The sequence below is a fragment of the Aotus nancymaae genome, unplaced genomic scaffold, assembly GCF_030222135.1.
Source record: "Aotus nancymaae isolate 86718 unplaced genomic scaffold, 86718_ANA_hifiasm-v0.15.2.pri h1tg000009l, whole genome shotgun sequence".
In the NCBI taxonomy this organism is placed as follows: domain Eukaryota; kingdom Metazoa; phylum Chordata; class Mammalia; order Primates; family Aotidae; genus Aotus; species Aotus nancymaae.
The window spans coordinates 7,095,374-7,111,660 of NW_026988420.1; the positions used below are offsets into that span (position 1 = coordinate 7,095,374).

The 16,287-nt window shown below is 36.2% G+C and overlaps 1 protein-coding gene across 5 annotated transcripts in view; it reads left to right on the forward strand.

Moving 5' to 3' along the window:
• ZMYM2 (zinc finger MYM-type containing 2) overlaps positions 1-16,287 on the forward strand; it is a 125,899-nt gene that overhangs the window by 88,983 nt on the left and 20,629 nt on the right. For all 5 annotated transcript variants that reach the window (XM_012442020.3, XM_012442015.2, XM_012442005.3 and 2 more), the window contains 9 exons: positions 355-520; positions 1,148-1,182; positions 7,476-7,605; positions 8,348-8,463; positions 9,648-9,819; positions 11,394-11,519; positions 12,871-12,965; positions 15,110-15,278; positions 15,811-15,962. In XM_012442020.3, the coding sequence (XP_012297443.1) occupies positions 355-520; positions 1,148-1,182; positions 7,476-7,605; positions 8,348-8,463; positions 9,648-9,819; positions 11,394-11,519; positions 12,871-12,965; positions 15,110-15,278; positions 15,811-15,962 (1,161 nt within the window). The remainder of the gene's footprint in view (positions 1-354; positions 521-1,147; positions 1,183-7,475; positions 7,606-8,347; positions 8,464-9,647; positions 9,820-11,393; positions 11,520-12,870; positions 12,966-15,109; positions 15,279-15,810; positions 15,963-16,287) is intronic.

Consider the following 16,287-nt stretch of genomic DNA (forward strand, 5'->3'; position numbering starts at 1 on the left):
ATATAATGATTGTAGGAGATGATTCTACAAATATATGGCCCTCAAAATTATTTAAAACATTAAAATACATTGATTTGGTCTACCAATATCTATTCAGTTGTCCTACCTTTGTGATGCTGGTCTTTGACTTCTGGTAAGTATAGGATGGGACTTCATCAATTAGAAAAATTGCTGCTTTTGTTTTTTTCCACTTTTACTTATTGTAGATTTTACTGTTTATAAATGATTTATATTATAGTTCTGTTTTTTCCTTATCAGTCACGATTTTATCACATTTGGCAGTAATCACTGATGAACTTGTAGAAATCTTCAAAAATAATTGGCAGTGTCTGAAATATTCCTTTTTAAATTAAGGCTGCAAGGTGTGACTGTTGTAAATCTCAAGGAACTCTTAAAGAGCGAGTTCAGTGGCGTGGGGAAATGAAACATTTCTGTGATCAACATTGCTTACTGCGTTTCTACTGTCAACAAAATGAGCCCAACATGACAACTCAGAAAGGACCTGAAAACTTACATTATGGTATGTAATAATTTAGATGATAACTTGAAAACACTGTGCATCATTCTTTATTTACGTAGTTTTGAATCCAAACCACTGATAATGAATAGTTGATTTCAGAGATAGTTTAACAGCAACTTAAATTACACAGATTCTCTGGGTCCAAGTACCCTGTTTGTTGTTTCTATAGATGTATTGCTTTTTGTTTTTTGTGTTTTTTTTTTTGTCTTTTTGAAATTTCATGCTAATTGAGAAAACAAGGTGTAGTTGAGAGTGAGGAGAAGCTAAACAGCACATTATAATGAAAATTTTAAAAAGAATAGACATCCACCTGTCATGTGTCATCTGCAATTTTAAATGATTTTTTTAAAAAAAGATACACCATTTAGGAATCTAAGAATATATAATAGTATTTCCCCCAAAGCAGTGTATACTTTCAGAGGTGGCAAAAGGAGAAAAGGATTTATTTCATTTATTTTCCTCTATATTTCTGTGCTTTCTATACAAATTTAAAATTCTTTCCTTAAAATAGTCTAAAACATTTTCTTTGGTCACATTTTAAATTAGTGAAATTTAATGAGAAATAGGGATTTAGAAAATTCTGAAGAAAGTTTATTTGTCTTATTTTAAATTTTTTATGTTTTTTAGATCAGGGTTGTCAGACGTCTCGAACCAAAATGACAGTAAGTATTGCTTAAATGGAGTGCTAAATCGTGATTTTTATAATATGGGGTAAAAAATAATTAGACCAATTTAATGTGGTCATAATAGTAATTTTTTTTCTTTACTGGGACAATGGAGTATTCAACTGACAACTGAATTTTATTAATACCAGAGACTGTCATACATGCTAAAGATTATAAAGGAGAATTAATTGTAGCCTCTGCTCACAGTGGGGCAATAGACATATAAGTGATAAGTTGACAGATGTTCCCATAATAGATGCATCTTTAAGACACTGGCAATAGTATGTTTGAAATGACTGACTGTATTTATTCTGAAAGGTACAAATAAGCTGACTGTAAACAGTTTAGTAGAAGATTGCCAGATAGGCATGAAAAGTAGGAGAATGATAATATGTGCTAAGTACATGTGTATTTGGCAGAACTACTTATTAGAGCCAAGCTTGAAGGGGATCTTTGGTGGAATAATGGAAACTGAAGCTGAAGGAATAGGCTGAGCCTGATTATTAATGGCTTTATGCATGTTTTTTCAAGTACAGATCTGAAGGTCTATGTTGGTGGCTAGAATATTTGAGTTTTTAAATTTGGGAAATACACAGTGTGTCCTGGATTTTTTTCCTCTTTTTTATTTATTTTTCTTTTGGGGTAATGCATCAAATTCTACTTTTGTCAGCATTTTAAGAGGTTTATAGGTTGAAAATGGCCATTGATGTTACTAATGACTACTAAAGATAAGAGGCAATGCTTTTGCCACACTCTGGAGATTGACAAGGCACTGCCTGGCTTTGGCATGCTGCATCTTACAGAAATCACCAGTGGTGGGTCCTGGTATTTCTGGCATCCTTATCGGAGGGAAGCTCTTTAGAAGTCATTTATTGGTGTCTCAGTAAAGTCTCTGGGTTAGTTCTTGTTGTGTTACAAAAGAACAGATCAGTGGTTCCTAGCTCTGGCTACTCATTAGAGTCACCTGGCAAATTTTTAAAACCTTCCAATGCCTGGGCTCTATCCAGAAATTCTGTATTTTTAAAAAGTTATGGCCAGGTGTGGTGGCTCACGCCTGTAATCCCTGCACTTTGGGAGGCCGAGGTGGGTGGATCACCTGAGGTCAGGGGATGGAGACCAGCCTGGCCAACATGATGAAACCCAGTCTCCACTAAAAATACAAAAAAATTAGCTGGGCATGGTGGCAGGTGCCTATAATCCCAGCTACTCAGGAGGCTGAGGCAGGAGAATCGTTTGAACCTGGGAGGCAGAGGTTGCAGTGAGCCAAGATCGCACCACTACACTCCAGCCTGGACAACACGAGTAAAACTCTGTCTCCAAAAAAAAAAAAAAAAAGTTCTTCAGGATTCTAATATGTAACCAGAAATGAGAATAACTGATATAGATGAAAAATTGGTATTTTTACATTTATTCTATTCCATGTTTTTTATGTTTATAGTTGGACAAAACACTAGAAAAGTAAGAGTACTTTTTTCTTGCTTTTCTTATCCATACCCCTCCTTATGGAAATAGCATTTTAAAATCACATAATTTAGAAGTATGTAAAGTATTCAGCTGAATTATCTGATTGTAATACCAGACACTTTCTTCCATGCTCAGGGTATAAAAGATGACTACTCCCTATTTTATATTTATATTTATAAAGCAACTCATCAACCTTGTTTCAAAGGTATGTGCTTTGACTAGAAACCCCTTCTACTACCACAATATTAAATATTTTTCTTCTCCTACACCACTTGAGCCAAACTGTATGATAGAGGGATAGAGGAAACATTATTAATAGGGAAGGATAAATAAGGCTGCCATTGCAGTATTGTTGCCTTTTGTCATATAAAGTTCTCTCACATCTTTTCTTTGTAAACTTTTGGAATCTTCTGATTGTCCACCCATAAACGTCAAAGGATGAGAGCTTAGCTCTATAATTTTGAACAAGTTACTTCACTGTTCTTTGTGTGAGTTTCTTTATTTGAAAAATCAAGATGAATATAGTACCTACATCAGAATGAATACTAAACATGGGATAGCTGTTTTGTTCCAGACCTCATAGAGGCAGTATGTATAGTAAAGAACATAAACTTTGACGTCAGATGTATCTTACTTGAATCCTGGTTTCAGAACTTTTAGCTCAGTGCCTCTTGCCAGGTTGTATCACTTCTGAGCCTCAGTTTTTTCATATGTAAAATAGGAGTGATAAAAAGTCCTACTTTTTATGGTGTTAGGAGGATGAAACAAGATTTGGTGCTTTACATTGTCCCTGGCATCTAGCAAATACTCAACAGATGGTAACTTTTGTTCATTATAATTTTTGTTCTTTTGGGTCCTACTTCAGCATACATAAATAACTGTGGACCCTGCCTATTGACTAAAAAAGTAAAAAACATCCTAAAAAATAAATTTGGTTCAAGTGTAGAGTTTCACCAAGTGGAATAGTTAATTGACGTAAAGTAGTAACTGCGGAATGGCAAGAAGCACAACATTGAGCAATCCCAGGACATCTATGACTTTGAATTCTCTCTTCTGGGATATAGAGTATTTGCTAGTTCAGACCCCACTTACATAATGCCTGGTATGTAACAGATACTGTTTGCTAAGTTATTCTCTCCATTATACAATAGTGGAAATTGAGGCATAAGAGATCGAGTGACTTGCCTGACGTCACACAGCAGTAGCTTTAAGTAATGTTGACCCTTTTGAACATTATGGATTTGAACTACATTGGTTCACTTCCACATGGGTTTTTTTTGTTTTGTTTTTGTTTTTCAACCAAACTTGGATGGAAAAGACAGGATTTGCAGGATGCGAAATTGAGGCTAGACTTGTCCTATAGGTGGGTTCTACAAAGGCTGACTGTAGGAGTTGTGTATGCACAGATTCTGGTATGGGGAGTAAGGGTAGGGGCATTGGTGGATTAGAACCAATCCTCCACATATACTGAGGGATGATTGTGCAGTCAGTCCTCATTCATGGATTTCAAATTTGCCTACCCACCAAAATGTTGATGATTAATACTTGAGGTGCTTTCACAGACATTTGCAGATGTGCAAAATGGTGAAAAATTTGAGTCACCCAATGTGCATGTTCCCAGTTGAGGTAGAACAAAGCAATGCTGTGCCTTTTTTGCTTCAGCTCTCATACTATAAACAAGTGTCCTTTTCTTAGTCTAATTAGTATCAGGGTGTTTTATTGTTGTTGTTTGCATTTTTGTGTTTTTTTGTTGATGATTTTTGCTGTTTAGAAGGGCCAGCAAATGTGGTGTTGAAGTGCTTTCTGGTGTCACTGAGAGCAAAAAAGTTCTGATGTACCTTGTGGAGAAAATACTATTAGAAAAGTTTCATTTAGGCATGAAGTTATAATGTTCTTGGTGTGAATTCAGTATTAATGAATCAACATTGCAATACGTCTAGAAAAAGGAAGAGGAAATTTTCCAGTCTCTACGTGAGGCCACTACAAATGCTACAGTAACATCTCTAGTTTGTAGTGAAGCTAAGAAAAAGATAGAATAATGACTAAACTTGTGGATTCATGAGATTATGACCAATAATTTTTTTTTTTTAAGCATACTGAACAGCTTTCACCTCATAACAGGTTATTCAGGGTTAGGAAAATGTTAAACCGTTTTTGGCTAGTGCTGGCTGGCTCACACATTTTAAGGCAGTGTGGCATGAAAAATGTTAAACTTAAAGGTGAGGTGAGTTTTACAGATTAAGATGCTGTGGTAAAACACCTGCTGAGTATTATATAGGAAAAAGGTTGTATGGAAGAGCTAGTTTTCAGCACTAATGAGACTGGCTTATTTTTACAAGGTCATTGGCATACGAACCTGTGAAATGCCCTTGGCCTTAATTCATTCAAAGAGAGTGCAACGTTGTTACTGTATACCAATGCCAAGGGCACTTTTAATGCAAACCCCTAATGATATATAGAGCTCAAAATTCATGAGCAATTGCAGGGAAAAACGTGAAACATATATCATTTCCATTGGAGGTGGGAAAAAAAAGCATGGATGGTGCCCAAAATATTCTGGGATTGGTTCTGCTGCTCCATCCTAGAAGTTGAACACTATCTCTAGGGTGAAAACTTAGCCTTCAAAGTTTTATTACAGGATAATGCCCCAGTTCATTGCTATAAAGAATTTGAAAGTGTCCACCCCAATACAGGAGTTCTTTTCATGCCCCCAAACACTGTATCTTCTCCAGCTTCTCAGACAGGGCATACTAAAGGGTTTCACAGTGTACCACATGAGGGAGCTTTGTAACAAGGCATGTGAGGCTCTCACTGCCAACAAGGAAACCACCATGGATAGACTCCTGGAAGCAGTCACAATATGCAGCTTCTTGATTATAGTGACAGAGCCTGGGGGCAGTATCAAGCAGGCTATTGATAACTTGGGAAAATGTTTGATTAGACTGAGAAGATGTTACAGAAATTATAAAGAACAGTGTTGAAAACAGGAGGTGCACCACACAGCAAATGAGCAGAGAAGACTTTGGCAACATGAAGGAAAGTGATATCAGAATGGAATTCTATCTTGGGAAAAAGACACAAAACAGAAAAATGTGGCCCTTTGCTCGAGCACATTCTCAAATTTAAACATTACTGAGAACATGCCTTGAGATGCTTAAAAGATTGGAGGTTAAAAGCTAAGCTGCCAAGGGTGACACAATTTTTGGAGCCACCTTGGGTAAGAAAATCACTGACATTGTCAACAAGGCACAAGAGCCAGTTCAACCAACCTCAGTTTTCATGGGGCACACCAAGGTTGAGAGCTCAGACTACACAGTGCACTGCCTCATCACACATTCTGCAGCCCCATCCACAGTGAAATTTTAATGTCTGTTTTGTTTTGTTTGTTTACTTTGTTTTGTTTTTGAGATGAAGTCTCACTCTGTCACCCAGGCTGGAGTGCAGTGGCATGATCTGAGCTCATTCCAACCTCCGCCTCCCAGGGTCAAGTGATTCCCCTGCCTCAGCCTCTAGAATAGCTGGGACTAGAGGTGGGTGCCACCATGCCTGGCTAATTTATTTATTTATTTATTTGTATTTTTAATAGAGATGAGGTTTCACTATGTTGGTCAGGCTGGTCTTGAACTCCTGACCTTACGTGATCCACCTGTCTCGGCCTCCCAATGTTCTGGGATTACGGATGTGAGCCAGTGCACCCGGCCTGCTTTTGTAAAACTTTGAATGCTTAATTTTTGTTTAATATTTTTTTAGGACTTTATTTGCATAAAGGTACAGTAAACGTGTTCACAGTGTTGTACTGTATGATGTGTGTATGAAGTACTGTACAGTGTGTGTGTGCTGTGTGAGTGCTGTGCAGTATTCATATGCTGTATTGTATCTGTACTGTGTGTATGAATTGATCTCAGTACAGATTACACAAAAATGCTGTAATGAAATATTGTTTTTAAGAAATACTGTATAAAGGATCTTTAACAAAATTATGTATTGGTCAGTTGATGAAAACGTGACCAGAGGCTCACAGGAACCTAATCCTGTGTTTCCCATTGCAGCAGTGGTTCAGTAGTCATTGTTTGACTACTAAACCACTGCAGTAGTCTCCACTGTATAGAACACAACTATTCCAAATTATATACCTACATTTTCTCCATATTAGTAAGTGATGTGGAGAGTACCTTACCTTTTGTATGTTATGCTCATATCTTCCACTTATTTCAGATTTTATTTATGTGGTTTTTGGTTTTGTTTGCAATGCAAATAATGCTAAAGTGAAGTTGGTGTGAAATATCTGAGAGACTATCTGTAGGATAGGTTCCAGAAATTGCAGTAGTGGGGCCACGGGAAATATACAACTTAAAGTTTGAGGATACCTTTGGTAATTGCTTTCATTTTTCTTTTCAAATTTATAATCATATTTAAAACCATTTATTCAGCAGAGGGAGCTAGAGTATCAGATAGCCATAATAACTGTAAGATCTTTTTCTGAAATAAATTTAAAAGAGCCTAAGTATTTTCATAGTTCAGGTTTACAATCTTGATTTTGTACTTAAAAGTGAGATTGTCTTTTTATATTTTTCTAAAATCATTCTGATGGTATCCTTTGAAAGTGATATAAATCTATAGAATGAATAATTGCTATCACTTTGCTAGTAGGATAGATTCACAATGATCCTTACAGATTGAGACTATGGTGAACATAATGGTAATAACATAATTTGGTTTTCCTCTTCTGCTTTTGTATGTTCCCTTCTTCAGACTCAAAATCCTTTATCAGGAAGTATTGAAAATTAGGCATAAAAATAAAAATGTTTCTCTTTGCTTCTCCATAGGGTTCAGCACCACCGCCTTCTCCAACACCTAACAAAGAGATGAAGAACAAAGCAGTTCTTTGCAAACCTTTAACAATGACAAAAGCTACTTACTGTAAACCTCACATGCAGACCAAATCTTGTCAGACAGGTAACTTAGCACAGTGTGACTGCTTCCCCATACTTTCATCTCACCTAATGAAATACATGCTTTTCTTGAATGACAGCCTCCAGGATACATTTGTTTGGTCAATTTGTCATTTTCTGTTAATTTTGCTTACCTAATTTTAAATATTACCTGGAGAATACAGCATCTCATTTTAAATTATTTATGATCAATCTCTGATAAAAGCCTAGAATACAAATTATGTCGAAAGTGAAAAAATACTATATCAGAAATTTCCTTGGGGCTAAGACTACTAAAATTATAGCGCTTCCTCTGAGAAAATAATCTTTACATGTGGTCTGTAATGGTAATAATTCTGTTTCCTTCCTGTCAGAATGAGATGAAATCATTCAAGTATGTATTTTTTTAAAATCAAATTACAGTGTTGTCTGTATTCTAATTATTTGATTAAATAAGCCTTTGGGGAGGTTGTTGAGGAGAGCATGAGAGCATGTAGGATATCTGAAACTACATAGTGTTTTTAACGGATATTTTCTTTCTTAAAAAAAATCCTTAAATTTTATTTGTATTCTCTGTAAGTTAGAACAGCTGTTTCTTTTTTGTCCTGTTCTTTTTAAGTTACCTAACTTGTAAAAACTGGGAATTAAGAAAAAAAAAACAAGGTACTGAGGTAGTTAAATTTTTCTTTACCAAGTTATTTTAACATTGAGGACCTGTATATAAGTGTTAGTTAACATTGCTCCTTAAATATGTTTTGTGTTTTTAGATGATACTTGGAAGACAGAATATGTTCCAGTGCCTATCCCTGTGCCTGTGTATATCCCAGTTCCTATGCACATGTACAGTCAGAATATTCCTGTTCCTACTACAGTTCCTGTTCCTGTAAGTCACATTTTAAGTTTTTAAAATTTTGAGATTTAGCAGGCACAGTTGGGAAAACAATGGACAGTTGACCCTTGAACAACAAGAGTTTGAACTCCATGCATCCACATATGTGGGTTTTTTTTTCCCCAATAAATCTGGGCAGTCCTATGTATTGGCAGGTTACACATCTGTGACCAAATATAGACTAAAAATACAGTATTCTGCCTGTAATCCCAGCACTTTGGGAGGCCAAGGTAGTCATATCTTCAGCCCAGGAGTTCAAGACCAGCCCAGGCAACATGGTGAAACCCTATCTCTACTAAAATACAAAAATTTGCCAGGCATGGTGGCACATATTGGTCCCAGCTACTTGGGAGGCTGAGGTAGGAGGATTGCTTGAGCTTGGAAGATGGAGGCTACAATGAACCATGATTGCACCACTGCACTCCAGCCTGGGCTACTGAGCAAGTCCCTGTCTCAAAAAAAGCAAAGAAAAGAAAAGAAAATAGAGTATTTAAGGATGTGAAATCTGTGTAGAAGACTGGCTGTAAGGGTGTGGGGCTAGAGTATGCATAGACTGATATCCTTCCATGGGTGGTCCTGGAACCAATCCCCTTTAAACACTGAGGATAACTCTAGTTGCAGTTACTAGTTTAGTGAAGCTGATAAAACCATCTTTACCTTTCTTCAGCAGGTAACTTAGATTTGGTTGAATCTCTGTTGTCATGATTGATTGCTTTGTGTTTAAGTATGTGTATGTTCATCCTGGAGAGTGACATTTCACAGATGTCTGCGTCTGATCTATGCATATTAAGTTTTATATTTGGGCTCATTTTCTATAGAAGTATTTGTGAAGCCATAAGGTTTAGAACTGAAACACAGAATTTTATATAAAATAATATTTTATCCCAAATCACTTGCAGTACTTAGAAGAACACTGTATCAGGACTTGGCTATTATAGTCCCCTGGGGGACAGAAATACTTCAAGAATTCCTTTTGTTTAATTTTTATTCCAAAAAGTAGATGTTTGTATTCTAGACTTTCTTGTCACAGTTGACATCTTAGTTTTGTATGTAATTTTTTCAAAGCTTTTATCCAGTGTGATATTATAAAGTAGATCATGTGTCAGAGTAATTTTTAATTTGGAAAAAATACCTTTTAATATTTAATAAACCTAACTCAAAATGCTTTGGTTACTTAGGTGCCAGTTCCTGTTTTTCTGCCTGCTCCATTGGACAACAGTGAGAAGATTCCTGCAGCAATTGAGGAGCTAAAAAGCAAGGTTTCTTCAGATCCTCTTGCTACAGAATTGCTTACAATAACAGATATGATGAGTGAAGATGAGGGGAAAACAGAGACTACTAACATCAACAGTGAGCTACACTATGTTATACCTTGCAAATAAGTGTTACCATTGGTTATTTATAAGTATTTTTACAGTACTTTCCAGGGCATATCATTGTGTTTCAACTTGTTGTGGGGGTGAAGGAAAGCACTGGAACAAAAATATATTCTATATTAAGAGATCTACACTGTATTTAGCCAGCTGCCCTCAGACAGATATCCAAAGCAGGAATTTGGTCTTTGGTCTCTGTTTTAAGCAGGATTTGACTCATAAAATCAACTTAGAATTATTTCTGTCAATGGAATACAAAACTATAATAACTTGTAATGGACTCTAATAGTGATCAAAATTCATCTCAAATATTTTTTTTTTGAGATGGACTCTTGTCCTGTCACCCAGGCTGGAGTGCAGTAGCATGATCTTGCCTCACTTAAGATCTCTGCCTCCTGGGTTCAAGTGATTCTCCTTTCTCAGCCTCCTAAGTAGCTGGGATTACAGGCATATGCCACCATGCCCAGCTAATTTTTGTATTTTTAGTAGAGACAGAGTTTCACCATGTTGGCCAGGCTGATCTCAAACTTAGGTGATCTGCCTGCCTCCCAAAGTGCTGGGATTACAAGTGTGAGCCACCACAGACCTAGTTTTCTTTTATTGCTTATACTAATAAAATAGTTTGCATTATCTAAACCGAGTTTATCTTAACCTCTGTTAGGGCAGCGCTTGTGTTACATGGTATAACATGATGAGTGTGTTGCGGATGGTTCTAAGTCACTTAGAATATTTATTTTCTACCCTTAGCCCTCTGGTGATACCCAGAGTCCTATTTCTACCTTGAACTAATTCTTACTCTTACCCTAGAGGACAAGCAAAATACTGTAATTTTCTCTGGATTTCATAACGAGATAGGGTTTTTGAAGCACTGTGGTAAGGAGTTTTGAAAGTAATTTAGTGGGTTGCAACCAGTGTTTTTAAGAAAAGGAAAAAAACCCAAAATGGAACAGGGCAAAAGAATTACAATGTGAATCCCTCTTAGAAAGGGTAAGTATTATTTTGTGAAACCAGTGTGTATACAGATGTCTTTCTGTTCCCTACCATCACCTTGTGGTATGTGTTGGATAAAATGCATTTCTTACCATGATTACAGCACAAAAACACTTGAAAGCAACTGATCAAACCATCAGAAGGAGTTGTTAATAAGCGTATATTGAATGATTTGAGAAACCCAGGTCAAAATTCAAAGAGTATTGAAAACTACAGTTGTCTGCCCTCAATTAGTTTATTTTTGACAAACAGTTGCTTTTAGAAATACTTTACATGTTGAAGTTGTTTTACTATCAAAGCATACCTATTAACTTTTGAATAGTCTTCCTGTAAAATTTATAGAATTAAGTTTTCATACACTTGTGATTAATTACAAGTATGAGGTTTATAGTAGTTTACATTTTGAGATAGTTTTTTATATATAATATGCCCTTTTGTGACATTTTATGTATTTTTTTTACATTGCATTTAAAATTAAATGATTTCCTTTTGCCAGATTAAATACAGATACCGTTGGGGTTTTCTATTTTGATTTCTAATGATATTATGGATTGATTTCAGGTGTAATTATTGAAACAGATGTAATTGGTTCAGATCTTTTGAAGAACTCTGACCCAGAGACACAGTCCAGCATGCCTGATGTACCATACGAACCAGATTTGGATATCGAAATAGATTTTCCCAGAGGTACTCAAAATCTTTATGACTATAGAATTTAGTTATAAAGTCAACTGTGGTTATGATCATTTACCATTTAATGTTTGTGTCATTGTCTTTTAGCAATGTTCATATTTTGTTGCTGTTGTTTAAACCTACCTTAACAGATAACTTCTGGAATGAGATCACTTTGAGCCCAGGAGTTCAAGACCAGCCTGGGCAACATAGTGAAACCCCATCTTTACTAAAAATATAAAATGTAGCCAGGCTTGGTGGTGCATGCCTGTAATCCCAGCTACTCAGGAGACTGAGGCAGGAGGATTGCTTGAGCCCAGGAGGTGGAGGTTGCAGTAAGCCAAGATCGTGCCACTGCACTCCAGCTTGGGTGGCAAAGTGAGACCCTGTCTCAAAAAAAAAAGAATGTCTTAGAGCCTTAAAAAAAAACTTCTAGAAGTAATTCATTATAGAAGATTTAAAGAAGTGTTTGTGTCCTTTTTAATTTTAAAATATTGTTAGCTTCTGGGCACTGTGGATCACACCTGTAATCCCAGCACTTTGGGAGGCCAGTGTGGGCGGATCACCTGAGGTCAGGAGTTTGAGATCAGCCTGGCCAACATGGTGAAACCCCGTCTCTACTAAAAATACAAAAATTAGCTGAATGTGGTGGTGGGCACCTGTAATCCCAGCTACTTCAGAGGCTGAGGCAGAATTACTTGAACCCGGAAGGTGGAGGTTGCAGTGAGTCAAGACTGTACCAATGCACTCCAACCTGGGCAATAAGAATGAAACTCTGTCTCAAAAAAAAAAAATTATATATATATATATATATATATATAGAGAGAGAGAGAGAGAGAGAGAGAGAGAGAGAGAGAAAGAGAGAGAGAGAGAAAGAGCGCATTTTTTAAAGATCCTTTGGAAAATCAAATTACCTTCAAAGAAAAAATTATTTTTCAGGTCTTTTGTGAAATAAATGTGTCCCATTTTTCATTATTTTCTTAATCCATGGATGGCTAATGAGCACACTGAGTAGAATGTAAAACATTTATTTTTAGGAAAAACGTTTAATGGATTGAATCAGATTGGTACCGAGACCATTTAGATCTTATAATTGAACTTCAGACTATAGTAATTTTTCTGATACACATTTTCATGAAAATTCTGTGTTTATATTCATTTTACATATGTTTTTAGGAGTTTGAACTTGGTTTGTCAAATTTACAGACCTTGTTAGGTACAAGTCATTTACTCCCCAGCCCATCCCAGAATGTCCCCATGTACAAATGCTGGTTTACATTCTGTGATTAATTCTTTGTTGGCTGTGTTTATGTAACATAAGCCTGTGCTATTACATTTAAAATAAAAGTTCTGATTTGGTTGTCAGCTGCTGAGGAACTTGATATGGAAAATGAATTTTTATTACCACCTGTTTTTGGTGAAGAATATGAGGAACAGCCCAGACCTCGATCTAAAAAAAAGGTACAAAATTTAATGATATTCTTGCATTCACTTAATATCCTATATAGCAATATCTATAGGCAGAGAAGGATACAGTGGTCTTTAGTGTGCCTGAGAATATGGGAACATATTTTGTTGTTTTCTAGGTTGGAAAAGAATTTAAGAGGTAACTTATTTCCAAGTAATAAAAATATCTCAGAGTTATTAACCTCAACTAAACTGTCTTGGTACAAAGTCAGAAATAGAAAATAGTTGCTCAAGTAGTAAGTTCAATTCTTTGACAAGAATTTAGACTGTTTTCTAGGGAGCTGTTTTTTCCACCATTATTTCTGATGAGATGTATCAGTGAAGTTGAAGTACACAGTTTATTATATCTGGTCTCTTCTAGGCATACCAACATACATAGAAAGACATGCTGGACAGTTTGATCATTCAGGTAGACCAAATCTACATGCATTAACAAGTGTAATTGTTTTAATATTCTGTCAACTTTCTGTCTCTGACTTCCAACATATAAAGCACGTTTTAAAAATACCTTAAGAAAGATAGCGTTCAAAAATTTTCCCAAAAGAAAGAAAAAACCTGAAAAGGGAGGAGTACTTGCAGTAGAATGAAGGTGGACTCCTGCTTGACACCAAACACAAAAATTAAAATGAGCCATAGATCTAAATGTAAGAGCTAAAAATATAAAACTCTTGGAAGAAAACATAGGTCTAAATCTTCCTGGCCTTATTTTAGGCAGTTTCTTAGGTAAGATACCAAAAGCACAGGGGAAAAAAAGGAAAAATAAATAAATAAGAACTACATCCAAATTAGAAACTTTTGCATTGCAAACAATATTATCAGGAAAGTGAAAAGGGGGCCAGACAGAGTGGCATCTGTAATCCCAGCACTTTGGAAGACTGAGGTGGGAGGATTGCTGGAGCCCAGGAGTTTGAGACCAACCTGGGCAACATAGTGAGACCTCTGTCTCTACAAAAAAATAAAAAATAAAAATTAGCCAGGCATGGTGGCATGTGCCTGTAGTCCCAGCTACTCAGGAAGAGGATTGAGGTTGCAGTGAACTATGATCATGCCACTGTACTCCAGTTTGGGCGACAGAGTGAGACCTTGCTTCAAAAACAAAACAAAACTCGAGCATGGATACTTAGCTGGCAAGGGAGATACCATGATTACAAAACTCTAGCATGGGCAGCAGAGCGAGGCCCTGTCTCAAAAATAAAACAATAAAATACAATAAGAAAGTGAAAAGGAATGTCATTCTCTGTAAGGTGGAGTTGTTGAAAAGTTCTTCAGTTTCTCTGTTACAGTAATATTTAGATTGTTAGTTTATGAATTGTCTTACATTTATTTTCTCATTATTGGTGACTCTCACCACAGAATTTAATATGATTTTGTGGCACAAAGTGATCTATGTGAAAACATCATATTTTCTGAAGTGTTATAAGTAACTATTGTCAGATTCAGGAATACCAGTCAGTTCTAAGCAAATACCTATATTTCATTTTTTTCTTTTCTAATTTCATGACAGATTAAACAAATAACTATATTTTTAATTACAAATGACCCTTATACAATGCAGTGGTTGGGGTGCTGATCCCCCCTACATAGTCAAAAATTTGTGTATAACTTTTGACTCTCTAAAAAGTTAACTACTGGTAGCCTACTGTTCACTGAGCCCCCTTGCACAGTCAAAAATTCATGTATTACTTTGACTCTCTAAAAAGGTAACTACTAGTAGCCTACTGTTGATTGGAAGCCTTGCAGATAACAGTTGATTAACATATATTTTATATGTTACATACTGTATTTTTATAATAAAGTTAGCTAGAGAAAAGAATGTTATCAAGAAAATCATAAGAGAAGATATATTTACGATTCATTAAGTGAACTAGATCATCCTCATTGTCTTCATGTTTAGTAGGCTGAGGAGGAAGAGGAAGGTTGGTCTTGCTGTATCAGATGGCACAGTTGGAAGAGGTGGAAGGAGGTAGGAGAGGCAGGCATATAGAAAAACGTGTGTGTTGAAGTGGACCCCTACAGTTTAAACCCATGTTGTTCAAGGGTTGAATCTAATTTGCCTTTGTTGAGAGATGGCTTCTATAAAGTAGCAAAATAATGTAGGCTTTAAAAAAGACATTACTGTGGTATTTTTTCACTAATAGGGAGCCAAGAGAAAGGCTGTATCAGGATACCAGTCTCATGATGATAGTTCTGACAATTCAGAATGCAGCTTTCCTTTCAAATATACATATGGCGTAAATGCTTGGAAACACTGGGTCAAAACTAGGCAACTTGATGAAGATCTTCTGGTATTAGATGAGTTAAAATCTCGTAAGTGTTTTAATCTTGTTTCTCCTAAGTCCTATTTAAAATCAAGATTTCTGTTATTGTGTACCATTAAATTTAAAATATGTAGGCTGAGTGCAGTGGCTCACGCCTGTAACCAGCACTTTGGGAGGCCGTGGTGGGTGGGTCATGAGGGTAGGAGATGAAGACCATCCTGGCCAACGTAATGAAACCCTGTCTCTACTAAAAATACAAAAGTTAACTGGGTGTGGTGGCACACGCCTGTAGTTCCAGCTGCTCGGGAGGCTGAGGCAAGAGAATCACTTGAACCTGGGAGGCAGAGCTTGCAGTAAGCCGAGATTGCACCACTGCTTTCCAGCCTGGGTGACAGAGTGAGACTCCATCTCAAAAAAAATAAAATAAAAAATAAAAAACCATAAATGTAGGTAGCTTAAAATGCCTGTTAAGAATGCATTTTATTTTGCTTCAGAGTTCTTATAAAGAATAATGTCAGAAAGTTTCTTAACCTTAAGACAGTAAATAATAACAATTACTGATTTTTATTTTGTGTTTTTAGCTAAATCAGTAAAGTTAAAAGAGGATCTACTCTCTCACACCACAACTGAGCTTAACTATGGGTTAGCTCATTTTGTCAATGAGATCCGAAGGCCAAATGGAGAGAATTATGCACCTGACAGCATCTATTATCTTTGCCTTGGAATACAGGAGGTTAGTAACTTGATGACTGCTTTCAGATATAACATTAATAAGAAAAGTTGTGGTAGTTCTTGTTCCTGCAGCTTTATGGAACCTTTATTGGCTTACCAAGAAAGAGAAAAATTTAGTCTCTTTGGAAATACTGTGATATTATAAAGGATTAGTTACTTTGTGTTTCTTCTGTAATGCTATATATATGTTTCTAAAAAACTTGAAGTTCTCCAAAATTTTGTACCAAAACCAAAAAGAATGTATGGGAAAAATAGGGTATGGACAGACCACTCAAAACTTCGGCATCTTTTGTAACACATCTAACAAAGTTGTATATTTGCCACCA